The sequence below is a fragment of the Phalacrocorax aristotelis genome, chromosome 1, assembly GCF_949628215.1.
Source record: "Phalacrocorax aristotelis chromosome 1, bGulAri2.1, whole genome shotgun sequence".
NCBI classification, from domain to species: Eukaryota; Metazoa; Chordata; class Aves; order Suliformes; family Phalacrocoracidae; genus Phalacrocorax; species Phalacrocorax aristotelis.
The window spans coordinates 181819856-181837780 of record NC_134276.1 but is presented as its reverse complement, the minus strand read 5'-3'; the positions used below and the strand labels follow the sequence as shown (position 1 = coordinate 181837780).

Genomic DNA, 17925 nt, shown 5'->3' with positions numbered 1-17925 from the left:
CCCATCTGCCCCCATCAGTGGTCCTGTGCCAGGACACAAGCACAGACACACCATTACCTGTGCTGGTTAATTAGTGCCATAGACCTTGCCACAGCTGTGGTCTGTGGCAACCCCAAAGAGCTCAGGGGTTAGTAACAGTCAGGGACCAGAGGAACATTGGATGTTTTGGAGGGAAAGTGAATTTACGTGTACGAACTTCACCATGCCTCAGGGCTTAGGGCTGGAGAGAGATACCTGATCTGTATTTTTACTGACACAGGGGAAGCAGAAAAGCTGCTTGCAAAATCTCTAGTCTTTCCTAGCAGACTCTCTTGATTTTAGCCCCAGCAACCTCATTACTTATACCCTGACCTGCAAATGTTGAAGACACAAAATATAAATAGAGCTGAGCAGCAGCAGTGAAATGGGCACCTTCATGGTGAACATCTGCACGAGGTGACCTTCCCCACATTCCTTGCCCCATCACCCCAGGCTCTAGCGTGGCCATGTGTGCCCCTGTGAGGACGAGCAGCCCTTTACCCTTCCCCCTGCCTCCAAGCACAACAGGTGACAATGCTTTCAGAGAGCACAGATGTCCCAACACAGGGAACAGGACAGTGGTGGGCTGAGGAAGCCCCACTTCATCCCCATAGGTTGTGTCCCAGTGTGACCATGAAGCAGACAAAGGTCTTAGGTAGCAAAGCAGTGATGATGGGGACACCTTTGGCTGTGGGCCGTGTGGCTGTGCTCCTGTCTCTGGGAAATGCCATCATGGCTACGTAAACCTGCTGGGGAACAGGACTGCCACGACTCTGACAGGGAGAAGTTGGGTTCAAGAGGGAGAGGTATAGAATGCTGCCTGGGGTGGCCAGTGCCACAGGAAAAGACCTTTGTTGCAGAGGACGCCCAGGCCAACATGAGCCAACAGTGCACTCTGACTGGGAACAAGGAGAAATTGAGAACTGGGCTACATTAGGAAGAGGAGTCTGCAGATCAAACTCTGCTTGCTGCAGGTAGGGCCACAGCTGGAACGGTGTGCCATTTTGGGCACCCCTGCTCAAGAGGGGTGTGGAGGAACTGAAGACGGTCTGGTGGCAGGCTGCCAAAGAACTCATGAGGCAAGCAGAGGCTGAGGGAGTGGGCTTGTTTAATCTGGCAAAGAGGAGCCACAGGGTGCTCCAGCAGCAATCTGTCATCCTTGAAAGGTGGTTGCAGAGAAAATGAAACCCAGCTCATCTCGGGATTGTCGCACTCCCCAGAAGAGGATCAACAGCCACAAACTGGGCTGGGACAACCTGCCCAGAGAGGTGTTGGGTCTCCATCCTGGGAGCCTAAGGCACTGCTACGTGAAGCCATGGCTTTAGTGGGTTAGTATTGCTTTCCAGAGGTACACAAGTTGCCTGACCCCAAAACAGCACAGACTGAGAAGCCAGGAGCACACAGGCTGGCTCCTTGGACACAGCCTGCTGCAGGAAGGAGCTGTGTGCTGGCCTTCTCTAGTCCTTGAGGTCATGCAGAAGTGTCACAGCTGGTGTTATTTCTATCTCACGTATTTCTTCTCCAACTATTAAAGCAACAGAATTGCAGCCATTACCTTTTGTGACAAAGTGTGTTTATGATTTCTCATCCCTTCACTGTTGTTGCCTCATTGCACATAACACTGAGACACTCAGAGAAAGCAGACAAGAGTGCCTACAAGATATGGCAGGGACAGGTCTGTCTCGTGAGCAAGCTTCCTTCTTTGTACAAATGATTTTTTGCACAAAGCATTTGTACAAAATCACTGAAATGTACTGAAATGTATAAAATCCCTGAAAATCACTGAAATAAAGAGGTGAATCCTTTCTGATGACAAACAAAGTTACACAGAAGATCAAAGGTAAATTAATTGAAAGCATGCTTGCATGGCTTAATTCTTATAATTTGTATCTCCAATATGCATAGGATTCTGTAATTTACAGGACAGATAAGCATGAAGATCATTGTATTATGCTTGGAAAATATTTCTGTAATATAATGGGAAGTATTCTGTCATGCTTAGTACACAACTGCAAGACAGAATCATAGAATCGTTAAGGTTGGAAAAGACCCTTAAGATCATCGAGTCCAACTGCTAACCTATCACTGCCAAGTCCACCACTAAACCATATCCTCAAGCACCACGTCTACCCTTCTTTTAAATACCTCCAGGGATGAAGACTCCACCACTCCCTGGGCAGCCTGTTCCAATGCCTGACAACCCTTTTGGTGAAGAAGTTCTTCCTAATATCCAACCTAAACTTCCCCTGGTGCAGCTTCAGGCCATTTCCTCTCGTCCTATCGCTTGTTACTAGGGAGAAGAGTCCGACCCCCATCTCGCTACATCCTCCTTTCAGGTAGTTGTAGAGCGCGATAAGGTCTCCCTTCAGCCTCCTCCAGGCTAAACAACCCCAGCTCCCTCAGCCGCTCCTCATAAGACTTGTTCTCTCGACCCTTCACCAACTTTGTTGCCCTTCTCTGGACACGCTCCAGCACCTCAATGTCCTTCTTGTACTGAGTGGCCCAAAACTGAACACAGTACTCGAGGTGTGGCCTCACCAGTGCCGAGTACAGGGGCCAGGATCACTTCCCTATTCCTGCTGGCCACACTATTCCTGATACAAGCCAGGATGCTGTTGGCCTTCTTGGCCTCCTGAGCACACTGCTGGCTCATGTTCGGCCAGCTGCCAACCAACACCCCCAGGTACTTTTCCTCCAGGCAGCTCTCCAGCCACTCCTCCCCAAGCCTGTAGCATTGCATGGGGTTGTTGTGACCCAAGTGCAGGACCCGGCACTTGGTTTTGTTGAATCTCATACTGTTGGCTCCAGCCCAACGATCCAGCCTGTCCAGGTCCCTCTGTAGGGCCTTCCTGCCCTCCAGCAGATCAACACTTCCACCCAGCTTGATGTCATCTGCAAATTTACTGAGGGTGCACTCAATCCCCTCATCCAGATCATCAATGAAGATATTGAACAGGACTGGCCCCAACACTGAGCCCTGGGGAACACCACTCGTGACCGGGCGCCAACTGGATTTGACTCCATTCACCACCACTCTCTGGCTTTGGCTGTCCAGCCAGTTTTTAACCCAGCGCGGAGTACACTTGTCCCAGCCATGAGCAGCCAGCTTCTCCAGGAGAAGAGTTTCCAGTTAAGAAGATTAACAAAAAGACAAAAAATAAATGGTTTTAAATGCTCCTCATTTCAGGTTAATTCAGTTTTGAAAAATGAGAACCCTCTTTCTGAGGGTTTCTGAGGGCTGAGAACCCTGTAATACCTATAAATCACAGAGCCTGAAGAAAGCGCATTTTAAAATATTTATGTTTTATAACTGATTAATCGAAGCATTTTCCATATGTTACCACAGTGTTTCTATTAATCAGAAATATGTTGGTTTGCTCTGGTTTTTCATGGAAATTAAAACAGGCACCTGAGCTTGAGGACTTGTACCAGCTAAAACACCAGCTATTTTATCTTGCAGTTTTGTTAGAGGAACATTTTCAAACCTGCTGGAAACTATACTCCCACATCAAGTTGGAGAGATCTAAATAAAGTAAAAAGCAACCAGACCCCTAAGATGTGGTTAGCCATAAACCACTAACGTTAAAGGGGAGTGTTAATAAATAAATGGTTTATATTCTTGTCTTAACAAATTATTCTATGACAAACCTCTATCAACAGAAAAGGATGCTGTAAAATGTTACATTGAAAGTGTCATGACTACAGTTGGTAAAAAAAAAAAAGGTTAAAGTCAAAATATGTGTAAATATATTGACTCACTTTTAGTCATCTCTTAATGTGAGAAACTGGTGGTAGTATCACAGTGCCAGGTCAAACACAGAGCTCAGCAAGACTAAGACGTGTTAGTGCTATGTTTTGAACTAGAAAAATTGTTATTCTCCCATAAAATACCAGACGCCAAGAGACAGGCCTACTGCAGCTGTATTTCCCAGCTCCTGCTAACAAGCTCACTGAAAAGAGCTTCAGCTACCACATGCACTATATAAAAAACAGAGAAACCCCTGTTAGTTTTCATTTCAACCCCAAGACATTTCTCTGCTTTATACACCTATCCCTCCAATGGCTTCTTGCTGGTGAGGAAGTTCAGCCGCCATTTTTTGCAGTGTGTGGAAAGGGATTTTTACCACTTGTCTCCCAAAAGAGGCCCAGATTCCCTCCAGGCCCACACAGAGGCAAGGGAGGACTACCTACATTGGCAGTCTGAAAGACCTCACTTAAAGGTACTCCAGCATACTTCCAGGGTGGGGAAACAGCCTACCTGGTTACCCAGAGCCTGCCAACCTGGAGCTGGAGGAGTGCAGGAAAGCACAGATCCTATGCCCTGCTGTCAGGGAAATGAAATGCTGTAATGGAAAGATACACTCAGAAACTTAGTTATGTTGCTACATGCAGAATTCATACTGTCAAACCCGAGTGTCTTCCCAGCAGGAGCTGGAGTGTGCTGAGGGTGCTCCTGGGGCAGCTCGTTCATGCTGGGTCAATGCACCCAGGAAAGAGAGGCACCCCTGACCTCCCCACACAGGCCACAGGGTACACAGACTTGGAGGCACATAGAGTTTGTTTCTTTACTTTACATGAACTTGACATCTTTTGTGGAAAAAGGAGACTTTTGATCAAAGAGGTCAAATCTGTTTTTTCCATTAAACCATTACATTGCTTTCACTTTTCATTTAAACACTCATGAAGGAAGGTTGTTGACCAGAATCGTTGCTTCCTTTTTTCCTACAGTGCTTCTGCTCATGTTGAAAACAGTCGTTGATGGCATCAGGTGCAAATCATTTTACACTGATTGTATTCTCAAAGTTTTCATAATTGTGCAGTTTCTTAGGAAAGCAGGATTTTCACGTGCTGTACGTGGCAGAGATACCTAACAGGTCACTCTTGCTTTCGTTATTATTGCTTTTGACTCCACACAATATTACCAAGAATTTTAGGTATTATCGTTGCGGTTTTTCCCCGGTCCTAGTTCTCTGTGTAATAGGATATGCCTTTCTATGTTCTACAGTGACCCTTAGGATTGTATTATCCGAGTATCTCGAGAGTTTTGCCTAATTAAGGATTTTCTTGCAAATCCACCTTTAAGTACAAAGGAGATGAAACCTGAAAAGGTTCAGCATGCACAGATGGAACACATGGAGAGATTAGATGTAGAGATTATTCCCTCTTTGTAAGGCCAGAGATGTCATCTGGGTGTGAGGAGATAAATTCATCTCCAGGCTTATTTTGGTTTTGGTCCTCCTTGTGACATGACTAACAAAAGCATCCAGCTGGCAGAACCTTTGCAATACGAGCCACCCTTTGTTAGCTATTGGGATAGCATCATTGGCTCCATTCAAATTAGTATGATGCTAATAGATGGTAACATTTTGTAGTTGACCTGAAATAAAGCAAAATCCTGAACTAGTAACGTGAAGGTCTCTACTGAGATCTGACAATAAAACCAATAGCACCTGTAGATATCTATCTGCAGTACAGGTGTACCGATCTGACCTAGTTGTCTACCTGTCATTAAAATCAACGAATAAATAGTCTTCTAGTCCATAATCAATGGAGATAAGGGCAGCGTTCTTCTGATCGGATGTTAACATCCTCCATATGATGACTCTCTGAACTCCAGGAACCTAGGTCTGCCTTGGCTACAAAAATAATCACTCTTGCTCAGGTGGACACACCTGCACTGTAGGTACATTCATGCAGATGAATCCCACCTTTGTGTCATTCAACTTTGAGTGCCTATATTGAGGCACTTGGGTCATAAACTTTGGGAAGAAATGAGAATCCGTTGTCTAATTACACTCTGCCTCACACCGTGATCTCAGTGAGACAGAGGAGCAAGAGTTAATGATAAATCTTATGTTGAAAGACCGAGCCAAGCTGGGATTTTTCATGGTGCTTTGGATCATCTCATCTCCAGTATGGCATATTTAAAATACAACTTTTCAGGGGAATTGCTGTAATAGATGCAAAAAAAAAAAAAAAAAGGAAAAGAAAAAGATAACAAAGGCAGAGCTCTCTCCTCATTTTCACAGCTTCTATTTAATTTAATAACATATTGCTAACTGATAAGCTTCAAACCTATCAATTTAATAAAGAACATCTACCATATATCAGAAATTAGGATTCTTGAGCCTCTGAACATCAGCTTTATGGTGAACTAGGTTATCGAAGATACGTAACTTAATCCATGCTCATTTCTTTTGAAAAAGACAAGCCCAATTTGGTTTGGGAAATGAGATTACATATAGAAACACAAATGTATCTTTTCCTTTTGTTTATTATTTACTGCATATAATTCTTTATTGCCCTGACTGCCCTCACAGTGTTTGGAGTATTGGAGATAACAGGATTCCAGAAGGACAGAAATCCACACGAATCCCCGAGTGTCTTACTGAACTCAATCCTTAGCTCTAGTGTCTCAGGTAATACTTGGAAGCTCTCCTTTGCTCCTGTGGAAACACTGAAATGACTCACATTTAGAAAATATTATGGTGGCTATTTAATAATGTTTGCCCCTTCTCTGGAATTACTTAGATTAAATGTGTGGCACATTAGTCTAATGATTTGATTCCCTTGTTTTTCTGATCTCAGCCAACAACAGAGTGAATTGTTATCAGTGGTTCCCTATGAGGTGACCAACACCTACAATATTTCAGAGGATGTATTTGTCTGTGGCTACCCCAGTTTGCAGATCTCCACTACAGACCTTTGCCGGATTTACAGTGAGCCAGGAGAGAGCATTTGCTATCCAATTTTTTGTTACTTTTGCCACTATTTTGTACAGTTAGTATTCTTACTCTGAAAATCATTTGAGCAGTGCCTAAGCAAGTTTACTTACACAAGCACAAATGCTACAACATTATATGCCTCCTAATCCTTCAGATCCTTTATGCACTGCTCCTCACTTCCACAACAACTTCAACCAAAAGCTTTCTAAATTACTAGGAAGCCTGTTGCCTTTTAGCTTGAAGACTTAGGCATCTATTGTGACATTTAGCCTGACTTTATCACCTCTTTCCAAACAGGGCATTGTTATTTAGCGTTCTTCTTTTCTCCTCCCTGAAAGCTATGTAGCTGCCGACATTTCCCACAGGACGTGTCTGTATTGTGGGGGCCAAGCCCCTACAAGTCACCTGTTGAATGCTTAACTTGAAGAGATAGTTGTCCTTGGTTTTTTAGACATAACCTTGTAGCTAGCCACCTAGCAGAAATACTTATCAGATTTGTAGGGAGCTTCATGTAGTTCCAGGAGTTCCAGGAGACAAGGGGCTCCTTTACTGAATATATAAAACATCTTACAGTTGCAAAATGGAAAACATCTTGATGCTTTCAGATCATCTTTGGGCTAAGACATGTTTTGTTTGCTCTCTTAGTCACCAGTTCATCTCTCTCCCAATGTTCACTGTGGGTTTTTTATTTGCTAGGATCCACATTCCTCCCTCCAAAAAGAGTTTAAAATGAATGCATTTTAACGACAACCCTGTCTGCTGCTGCTCCTGTGGTCCCTGTCCCCATTCTTGCTGCAGCCATCATTACCAGGGACAGGAGAGACAATGGAAGGAGTAATCACAGCAGTAGTGGTGGAAGAGGCCAGGGCAACCACTGTGCCGGTCTCTGGTTATCTATTCCTTATTTTCCAGAATGGGCTTTGTGCCCTGGAGAGCCAAGTAGCTTGTAATGCCAGTTTTGTCATGTTTTGCTTCAAAGGTGTAAAAGCTGATGGGCCACCTACAGCCTGCATTGCCAGTGCTTTGCTTGAAAAGGAATATTGAACTCGTATGTAGCACTTCTTAGCCATGTGTCCTGTAAGAACTTACAGAGGAAGATAAACAACATCACCGTGAACTACAGGTGAATAACTCAGGCACCAGCAAATTAACTTGACCAGTACTGGATATGCAGCCACTGTCACTTGGAGGTACAACCCAGACCTCCCAGTGTCCCGCCAGTGCCTGAGCCTTTGTAAGAGGGAATAGACAATGGTGAACACGGGGCAGCAGTGGCTCCTACCTGCACTGGCCAGCCTGGCTAGAGAGGAATGAGACAGGTGAACACAAAGAGAAACAGCAACAGCTGGATGGCTTCTGTGGTAAGCTTCTGTCCAAAAGATGTCATTGCCCAGGATATTCATGCCCTGAAGGAGTAATCACTCCTCACTTGGTTCTAAGGCTCAGCAACTGGAGGTTTTTTTGAGTTAGACTGAAAAATCCTTGGTTCAAGGGCCTGGAATGATTCATGTCAAATGGGACAGCACAGAAGAAACATATCCTAACAAGTCATTTGTAAGTTAAAATGGGATCCAAATCATGGAGGTTCTTTTTCTTCAGTTCTGGTAAAGGCTGTATTTTTTGACCAGTGGCAGAAGTAAAGCTTCTAAGTCTGGTTAAGCAGGTCTCACAGGCCCACCACATTTGAGCAGGAAAAATAAAATGTTATAGTCCCAAGTATACAAAATACTGCCATGGAAGGAGGACCATGATTTCAACAGCACTTTGTCCTATTGCAGAGTGTGAGCACAACCAATTTAAGAATAGACAGTCATGAAATAGTAGTGCTTATTCCTGCAGTCAGAGAGCATTAAATCTTAATTCCTCCTTATGTGATTGCTAATAGCATTACCACCTTACAGAAATGCATAATGAACGACAGCAGTTCACAACTGCTCTTGGGAACGACTTAGTGGAAGGGAAGGCACTCTTGCATTTACTGCGCCAGTAAAAGGAAAAAGCCTAAGCCAACGATGAGGTGGCAAATTTGAAGACGTCCTTCCCTGATCCTGAAATTTTTTTTCTGAAAACCATCCTTTGCTTGCAGAGCACTGAGAAAGTGCAACATCCCTAATCCTCCTCTCCCACCCACCCCCCAGAAAAAAATGTTGGAAATGGGCAAAAGATTCTTCTAACCTGCTCTGAATAGAAGAAAGTCCACCTGTACCCAACAACATCTTGGTCCACCTGGAACCAGAGACATTTTCTGGCCTCCTCACTGTACAGCTGGGAAGAGAGCTTTGTGCTCCTGATGCTGCTTCACAGCCTTGCTTTTCAGAAACAGGGTAACCTAATGGACTGTGCCAGGAATTCAGCTAAAAATGTCCTTATGAAGACCTAAGGCTAATTTGCATGTAAACTGTTACTCTGAGCAAGTTTATACTAAGACATGGCAAATTACTGACCTATTGTACCAAAACAGCGATACAGTATTAATCCATTAATACAGTACCAATCCAGGACTTTCTGCAGGACTAGTCCTGGGAGAGGCAGACCCATGCTGGCTGGCTCTAACAAAGCTCAGCAGGGACTAGATGTGGATGTTGTTTGCTTGCTTTTTAAATACCTCCACAAACCATGCTGCGTGACTTACGCTACCTTCAACAGTTCCCTGCCTTTTTCAAGACTAGTTGGACCTGCTCTTGTGTGAGGGACTGTTACCTGAACCAGCCAGGACTGCTCCCTCTGGAGCAGCTGTGATCTATTTCTGGACCTTGAAACCTGTTGGTTTATTATACTCTGTAATTCCTTTACCCAAGTAGCAAGTGCTACATTTTCCATTAAAGCCCACTCCTAAAGAAAAACTCAGAAAACTATCTTATAACAATAACCAAAGCTCCAAAATAGTGTTAAGCACATTAACTCCTTTCTGCCTCCTAAGTCATCCAATATCCTATGCAGAAGGGATGGTACAGCTGAAAGTCATGCAGACACGTTTTAGAAGAAAACATTTAATTTGTCCTTTCTGTAGGTGGGGAACTCTGTCTCGGACAACTCTGTAAGAGCTTCCCCTATGCAGCAAGTAGCTCTGTATTTCAGCAATAGCTCTACTTTAAGATCTGGGTTCACCTCCCAGAGCTGGTCACCGGTACATGCCCTGGGACGACATCCAGCTGTGCAGGTCCTTTCTTTCTGCCCTGGTTTCCATATGGATCAATTGGAAAGGAACACGCATGCACCTTAATAAGGTCCTTCAATCTGGGCAATTTGGAACTAGCCATAAGATTTGCTGCAGACAAAACCTTTGTCTTTGTGGATTGGTCACACATGAATTTGCCTTCTTGTAGACTTTGGTCTTCATGTGGTAATACAGAAAAAAACACCCTTATTTTTTCTGAGCCAACAATATGTTTACCTACAAATTTAAAAAGGAATGAAAAGCGCTTCTTGGCAACTTATGCTTCTTATTTAAAAGCACAAAATCCTTTCCATATTCTGTATCACCTCATGCACTCCACTTCTGCCATCTAATTGTGTTTAAAATGCTGCAATTCTAGTAACACCAGCACAAACAACAGAGTGCAGGCTCATCCACTCCATCATGTTTTATATTAGAAGCTAAATATTTTGTTCCCCAAAATTAAAATATCACAATAACCCCTCTAGGACTTGAGTGAGTGCTATGTTACATGTTTTAACAATACTAGCAGCATGTAGCAGAAAGCCAACTGCACATTCCTTCTTGGCACGTGTCCTTCGTGCACTACGTGTAATGGAAAAACTTCTTAGTTTTGTTCACTCCTTAAAGCTTTTCATGGAAGCAACTCATAAAATTAAGGAAGAAATTTTACATTTTGTCATATATAGAGAGTATCACCAAATAGGTTTCTGGCCGTGCAAAATCTAGTCAAGTGAAAGAAACAAAATGCTTCTCATCAAACAAATATACAGGTTTATTAGAGGATATTTCCATGTTTTAAACCATGTGCAATGGTTTCACGATTTCTTGTTTCCTGCTGTTTTCATTAGTGTGCCCTCATGAAAACCCAAAGCAGCTGTTAAAAGACCCCTCATCTCCACAGGTGAACAATTAGAAATACGGGCTGTATATCCCAACATTACAATTACGTGAAGACACAAAACTCAGTATTTGAAAAAAATGCCTGGAATCCAAATGCTGCTGAATAGTGTTGTCAATTTAATTACAGAAACAGCAGAACACTCACAGGGTACATTTATGCTGACAAGCCCCGAGTGTAAGCCTAGATTTTGTAACATATTCGGAAGAAACTGCAAATTACTGTTTACTTTTTTATATATATTGGTCATTTCCCAGCTTAGTTTTATTATCAACATTATTCTACATTTGTTTTCTTGTCATCTTCTCTGCTTGAATAGAAAGTGTCATAGAAAAATAATTTAATTCCACAAACATGAAAATTCTGTTAGTACAGCTAAGTGCTTTTTAATATATATTTTATGTACAAAGAAAGTAGTAACACAAATAGAAAACTAGGCAAAGGATAGTGTACTTAACTTGAAACACTTGCAATTTCAGTAACTGTGAATTACCTACTTGCGAAATATATGCTGTACATACAATGTGCACAAATACACACACACAGCCAACACCACTGCATGCATTTTTTTGCATTAAAATATAACTTCAGCTTCACAAACCTTCACACAGGACTGGTGAGAGCTGTAGTCACATCTGTGCGCTAAAGGTGGTCAAAAAGATAGTCTGTTAAACATAAGCCATTCCACTATGCTGTCCTTTGGGTTCTAGTGTTTTGAACAACAACAAAACTTTAGACCAGATTGCCCTCCCGAAGAGCAGAAAATGATAACAAGAATGTAGGGGGAAGAGCTAAGATTTTATTTAGTGACAACAAAATCTAAATTGGTTTTTTTTTTGAGCTATAATCTTCCCTATTCTTTGCCTGGAATAGTCATTAATACGTCTGGGAGCTTCTGGAGTGGACAACAGTTTGAATATGATCTTATCCTGCATCTAGATCTATTAATTTCTGCTACCATTATTGTGACTGGCACAGGGCCAGCACCATCCTCAGTGAAAGCCCCAGTGTGGCCCCAGGGTTTTTTTTCTCCTCAAGCAATTAGAAAAGTAATCTTGTTTGCCTGGTTTTGGTGGGAAAGAGAGAAACCTGCTGCTGAGTTTCTTCCTTGCAAGCAGAAGCATGCATGCTGTGCAGCCGTGCATGTGTCCCAGTGCTCCAGCAAGCCAGCTGGGACTGCATCAGAAGTCCTGGGTACTGCCAGGAGAACACATGGATTTCAGGATCCAGAGAGCTCAGGAAAATGGAGTGGATAGGTAGCTGTGCTTCTCAAAGAGATCCTCAGGACTTTAAAACTACAGCAGAGCTTATTCAGGGAGCTTCAAAACACAATTCCAGGCTCCATAGAAAGACATACCAGGATTAGTTACAAGCTGTAGGAACTATATTTGACTTGGCATGGATTGAAGTGAAACAAGCACACCTTGAATGCTTTATAGTCAGCAAATGTGTTGTGATGACTTTTAATTACAGTTTACGGCCAATTTCAAAGACTTTGCATTGTCATTATCTGCCAAAAAAAAAACCCAAACCAAAAACACTGATAATTTTTATATGCTCCCAGAAGACTTTTAAGTTTGATTCTCACATCTGTGTCTTGGAATATACTGATTCTCCTGCTCTTACCAAACAGCCACATTCTCCTGAATTTATAGGGCTATTTGCTTGACAACCAAATGTGACTTGATCCTAGCCGTCTTAGTGAAGAAAAAGGAAAAGATGAAATTCTTACCCATAAAGCAAGTAGCTCTGGTCGTCATGATGAGTTTTCTTGGTGTACCTGTTCGTAACAGGGCTGAGCTAGTCATAGCTTAGCATGCTTATTTATCAATATATTTTAAAAATTAGTTTAAAAAAATCAAGGTAGGTGCACCAACACACAAAAAAATATGTTGTATAACTTCCACCGACATGAAGGGAAGAGGAAATGTCACCCTAAAAATGAAAACCCACAATACACATACAGACATCGACAGCACTGAAGGATTTGCCTTTACAAGGGCTGTTAAATTTCATTAACTGAAAATTGCTAGACCTTTGCAAGATAAAGCAGTATGATCAATTAAATTCCCAATAACTCAGAGCCTGTCTAACCATGTTCCGTATCTGGACAGTCAGGACTTTTTCCCAACTATTTTCTTTTAGCGTTTAAGACTAAATTGTGATCTTGGTCACATCATCTTCTCACCCTGTGACTTCATCAGACAATCATGAGAAGTTTTAGGCATTAACACTAAAGAGCGGAATTACCCCAACACACACCAACTCTCTTTTTTTTACTGCTTTGAACAACAAGCAAACAATGCACTTAGTATTTTCAAAACAAAAAAGATTTAAAATAATAAATTCTATTTAGAAAAATAATTGCTTTATTGTTGTCTTGCAATCCAGATCAGTTGCCCAAGTCCTAAATATCTTTCAGAAAATAATTTATACACTGCAGAACAGCTTATCGAGCAATGCGGCACGTTTTGTCTTATGGCCACCTTAGTCATTCCTCGTTACCATGACTGGTGCCTTTGACCAGTGTAAAGTGCTACGCCGCAACCTTCCCAAGTGCTGTTATGAGGCTGCAAGCCCTGCCTGCCCCGTGGCCTGCCTCAGGTTGAAATGGGAATGAAGCTGGTCGATTTGGAGTGGGGCGACTCTCTCCAGGTGTTCGAGCTGTGTGTTGGACTTCTGTTGTTGGTAAAAGAAGTCTGTCGCCTGCTGTTGCTGTTTGAATCTTCTTTACTCAGCGTTTGCTTTATTTTTTGGCAGCAAGGGAAGCTCTGTATGCAGTCTTGCAGGAGATGCCCGCTGAAGAACATGTAGATCCACGGGTTACAGCAACTGTTCAGACTGGCCAACAGAGCCGTGACGGTAGTTGCAGTGTTTTCAGAATCTGGGGAGGGAGGAAGAAAGCACTTTAATCACCAAAAGAACACTCACACCGTTCAGTCAATTGCTCCATTAACTGTTAGATATATCTTCCTGAATAATTCTAGTTCTAAAAGCTGAGCAGCAGCATTTGAAATTAATGAGGACATAATCAGGAAAGTTCTTATTTATGTAAGGCGGCCATTGAAGTCAACGAGAATTTGTCTGAACAAACTTCAAAAACCTGTGACAGAAGAAGTTATGGGACAATCCATCCAAAGCAATGCTTTAGTCCCATTTCCACTAATGTTTATCCATGTGTTGATAAGCTCATACTCTAAATACTGAAAAGTTTTTACTCAGACTTTTGTTTTAAAAAACTGGTTACCCTGGGAGGCAGCGGCAAAATTCCCACTGATTTCCCACTGCTTTCAGTAATACTTAATTTTTGCCATAGACATTTTCATGCTGAGAAGTGTGGAATGCTCAGCTACCGGCTTGTGAATCAAATCTGGACTTCAGAGGTTGAACAAATTTTACTTAAGGGAAAAACAGAAGTTAGCACTGTGTAGTAAAACAGTTATGGTCCTCTACCTTCAATAACTAGTTAAATTATCAAATACTCTAAATACACATTTAGTCTCATCAATTATTAGCGATCTTTCTTTGTAAATATTGAATCTTCAAAGAAGCATAATTGCTGTGTTACGCAGTTCCACAGATTTAAAGAACCTCTTCAAACAAAACTACCAATATCCATCTGTTCAGTTAAGTTTGCATTTCTTTTGAAGTTAAAAAAAAGCTATTTGTCTACTGCAAGCCTTTATTTCTCTGTAAAGACCTGCATTTTAGGCTTGACTTCAGTCTGATATTAGGGGCAATCAATGCTCTCGCTATAGTGATAACTTGGGGATATGAAAAAAATAACAAAAAACCTATGGATTCCAACATTTTGATTTGCATCTTTTTCATTATGAGGAATTAGGGTATATGTTACTATGTTGCCTGTCATTCCCCAAGTAGTAACTTTTAAACTCATCAATCATTTTCCTCCAGATTTAACAGAGGGACAGGTATCTCCAAAATACCGAATTGCCACTGTTTCACGAGAACCGGCGCCTGACTAAAGGAGCTACTCAGGGGCGACTGCCCTATTGACAGGAAGGGTTCAGGGTGTGCTCAACCCCATTATTAGACAGCAGAGAATGCCCACCCAGAGCAGTTAGAGGAAAGCAGGCTTCCGCAGCCCGTCTTCCCCCCCGCTCGACTCGGGATGTCCCCGGAGAACCCCACCGTGTGCCACCGCGGGGGGCAAGCGGCGGGGTGCCCTCCCGGTGCCCCCCGCCCCGTCACCTACCGACCCAGGGGAACCGCTGGTCCCAGACGGACCACATCTGGATGGTGAAGAAGGGCGCCCAGCAGACGACGTACGCCGAGACGATGACGAAGGTCATCTTGACGGTGCGGATCTTGGCGCGGGAGATGGTCTTGACGCTGCTGACACAGGGGGCGAGCAGCAGCCCCCGCCGCGGGCCGCCGCCGCCCGCCCGCCGCCCCCCGCCCGCCGCCGCCGCCTCCCCCGGGCGCGTCTTGCCCCTGACGTTGCGCCAGATGTGGTAACAGATGAAGCCGTAGCAGGTGACGAGGATGAGGACGGGCGCGACGAAGATGCCGCCGGTGATCCAGGTGATGTAGGCGCGGGCTCCCCAGGGCATGATGAAGTGCGCCCAGCAGTCGTAGACCTGCGAGCCGCGCTCCACCTCGCTGAGGGAGAAGATGAAGTACTGCGGGGTGCTGAGGAGCAGGCTGAGCGCCCAGGCGGCCGCGATCATCCCGTAGGAGCGCTTGGTGGGCTGCTGCAGCGTCTTCAGCGGGTGGCAGACGGCGATGTAGCGGTCGGCGGTCATGGCCACCAGCATGTACGCCGAGGCGAACATGCCGAAGACCTGCAGGTGTTTGACGACCCGGCAGAGTCCGTCGGGGCCGTGGAAGCGGTGGGTGACTTCCCAGCAGAGCTGGGGCAGCACCTGGAAGAAGGCCACCACCAGGTCGGCCAGGCTGAGGTGGCGGATGAAGAGGTGCATGCGGGACGCCTTGCGCGGCGTGCGCCGCAGGGCCAGCAGCACGCTGCCGTTGCCCACCACCGCCACGGCGAAGGTGACGGCCAGCACGGCGATCTCCAGCTTCGCCAGCTCCTCGTCCCGCCCGAAGGGGTCCCAGCCCCCCAGGCTGCCGTTGGGGGACCCCGACCACGCCTCGGGGCTGGGGCTGCTCCCGCCGCCGTCGGGCTCCGCCGCCCGCCACCGGCTGCCGTTCCCGGGCGAAGGAGCCGCCCGGGGGGAGCCGGCGCCGCCGGCCAGGCGCATGGAGGGGGCTGCGCGGCGGGGCCCGACCCCCGCTCCGCTCGGCCGCTGACCCTACCCGCCGCCTTCCCCGCTCCGCCGGCGCCCAGCGCCCGGCCAGGTGCCTTTATCCCCCGCCGCGGGAGGCGAGGCGCGGCGAAGCCGGGCGCGGCGAGGGGGGAGCGGCCGTGCCAGCGCCAGCCCAGCCCCTAACGCCAGCCCCCTACTCCCCGGCCGCCGCCACCGCCCTCCGCGGCCGCCCGCCCCCGGTTGGGGAGGGGGGGAAGCGCCCCGCCGAGAGGGACCGGGGGCTGATCCCCCCAAAAAAGTGATGCTCCGAGAGGGGATGGGGTCCGGCAGCTCTTCCGTGATCTCGGCGGAGCCCGGAGGGCACACGGGGAAGCGGGAAATGCTGCTCGGGCTGGGCTCCCGGGCTGAGCTGCCGGGCTGGGCTGCCCGGGCTGAGCTCCCGGGCTGGGCTGCCGGGCTGGGCTGCCGGGCTGGGCTCCCGGGCTGGGCTCCCGGGCTGGGCTGCCGGGCTGGGCTGCCGGGCTGGGCTGCCGGGCTGAGCTCCCGGGCTGGGCTGCCGGGCTGGGCTGCCGGGCTGGGCTCCCGGGCTGGGCTCCCGGGCTGAGCTCCCGGGCTGGGCTGCCGGGCTGGGCTGCCGGGCTGGGCTCCCGGGCTGGGCTCCCGGGCTGGGCTGCCGGGCTGGGCTGCCGGGCTGGGCTCCCGGGCTGGGCTCCCGGGCTGAGCTCCCGGGCTGGGCTCCCGGGCTGGGCTGCCGGGCTGGGCTCCCGGGCTGGGCTCCCGGGCTGGGCTCCCGGGCTGAGCTCCCGGGCTGGGCTCCCGGGCTGGGCTGCCGGGCTGGGCTCCCGGGCTGAGCTCCCGGGCTGAGCTCCCGGGCTGGGCTCCCGGGCTGAGCTCCCGGGCTGAGCTCCCGGGCTGAGCTCCCGGGCTGGGCTCCCGGGCTGAGCTCCCGGGCTGAGCTCCCGGGCTGGGCTCCCGGGCTGAGCTCCCGGGCTGAGCTCCCGGGCTGGGCTCCCGGGCTGAGCTCCCGGGCTGAGCTGCTCGGGCTGGGCTGCCGGGCTGGGCTCCCGGGCTGAGCTCCCGGGCTGAGCTCCCGGGCTGGGCTCCCGGGCTGAGCTCCCGGGCTGAGCTGCTCGGGCTGGGCTCGCTCGAGGCCGCTTCAAGCAGTGCTGCAAAAGTTTAACTGAGAATAAAAATGTTGCCGCGGCCATGCAGGGCAGGCGGAGGTCTGTCCGTATCGATCCAGGCGCCCCCCAGCCCGCTTCTGTCCAAGGCAAAGGGCCCGGTCGGTGAGAAGTGCTGGTTCGCCTCTGAGGGAGATCCCGTCCGGGCTTTCGGCATTTCACAGTCGTGCTGGGACGAGCCCCAGCAAAGCGAATGATTAGAAAAAATAGGGCAGAGTTTGAAAGCGACTCACTACACCTCATGTTTTTAAAGGTTTCAGGATGTCACCTAGGACAATAAATGTCCTCCAGATGTTGGCATATAGGTCTAAAAATCATGTTTCTGCAAACACAGTCACAATCTCCTCACTCCCTAGAAAGCTCCTTGCAGCGGGTCAATTAAATCTCTGTTTTAAACACATTCGAGCTGAAGTATTTTCTTCCTCTTGGTAGAGTGGACTTGGTGCAAATTCTGGTCCCATTGCCATGAGTATGAGTTTATACCCCGATTTCACCAGAACCTGAATTTGACCCTTTGTTTAGAAACTGTTTCCTTCAGTTCCACAAAAATCCAAAAGATATTAACAAACGAATGCTACATCATATGCCAATCCTGCTCTGTTTTTATAAAACTTTCTGCATCTGCTCATATGCAATTGGAGTTAAACTTAGTTGCAAGAAAGATGTGGCAGTTTTCCTACTGGTTTTACAGGGAGAAGGGAAAAGGGTGAAG

General features: G+C 46.8%; 1 protein-coding gene across 1 annotated transcript; it reads right to left on the bottom strand.

Annotated features, from left to right (window-relative positions):
- Positions 1–10898: 10898 nt before the first annotated feature.
- AVPR1A (arginine vasopressin receptor 1A) lies at positions 10899–16092 on the bottom strand. Its single transcript, XM_075080931.1, has 2 exons — positions 15018–16092; positions 10899–13685 (listed from the first exon to the last, which is right to left on the bottom strand). Exons 1-2 carry the CDS (start codon positions 16024–16026, stop codon positions 13402–13404), a joined length of 1293 nt encoding a protein of 430 aa, XP_074937032.1. The 5' UTR covers positions 16027–16092; the 3' UTR covers positions 10899–13401.
- Positions 16093–17925: the final 1833 nt, after the last annotated feature.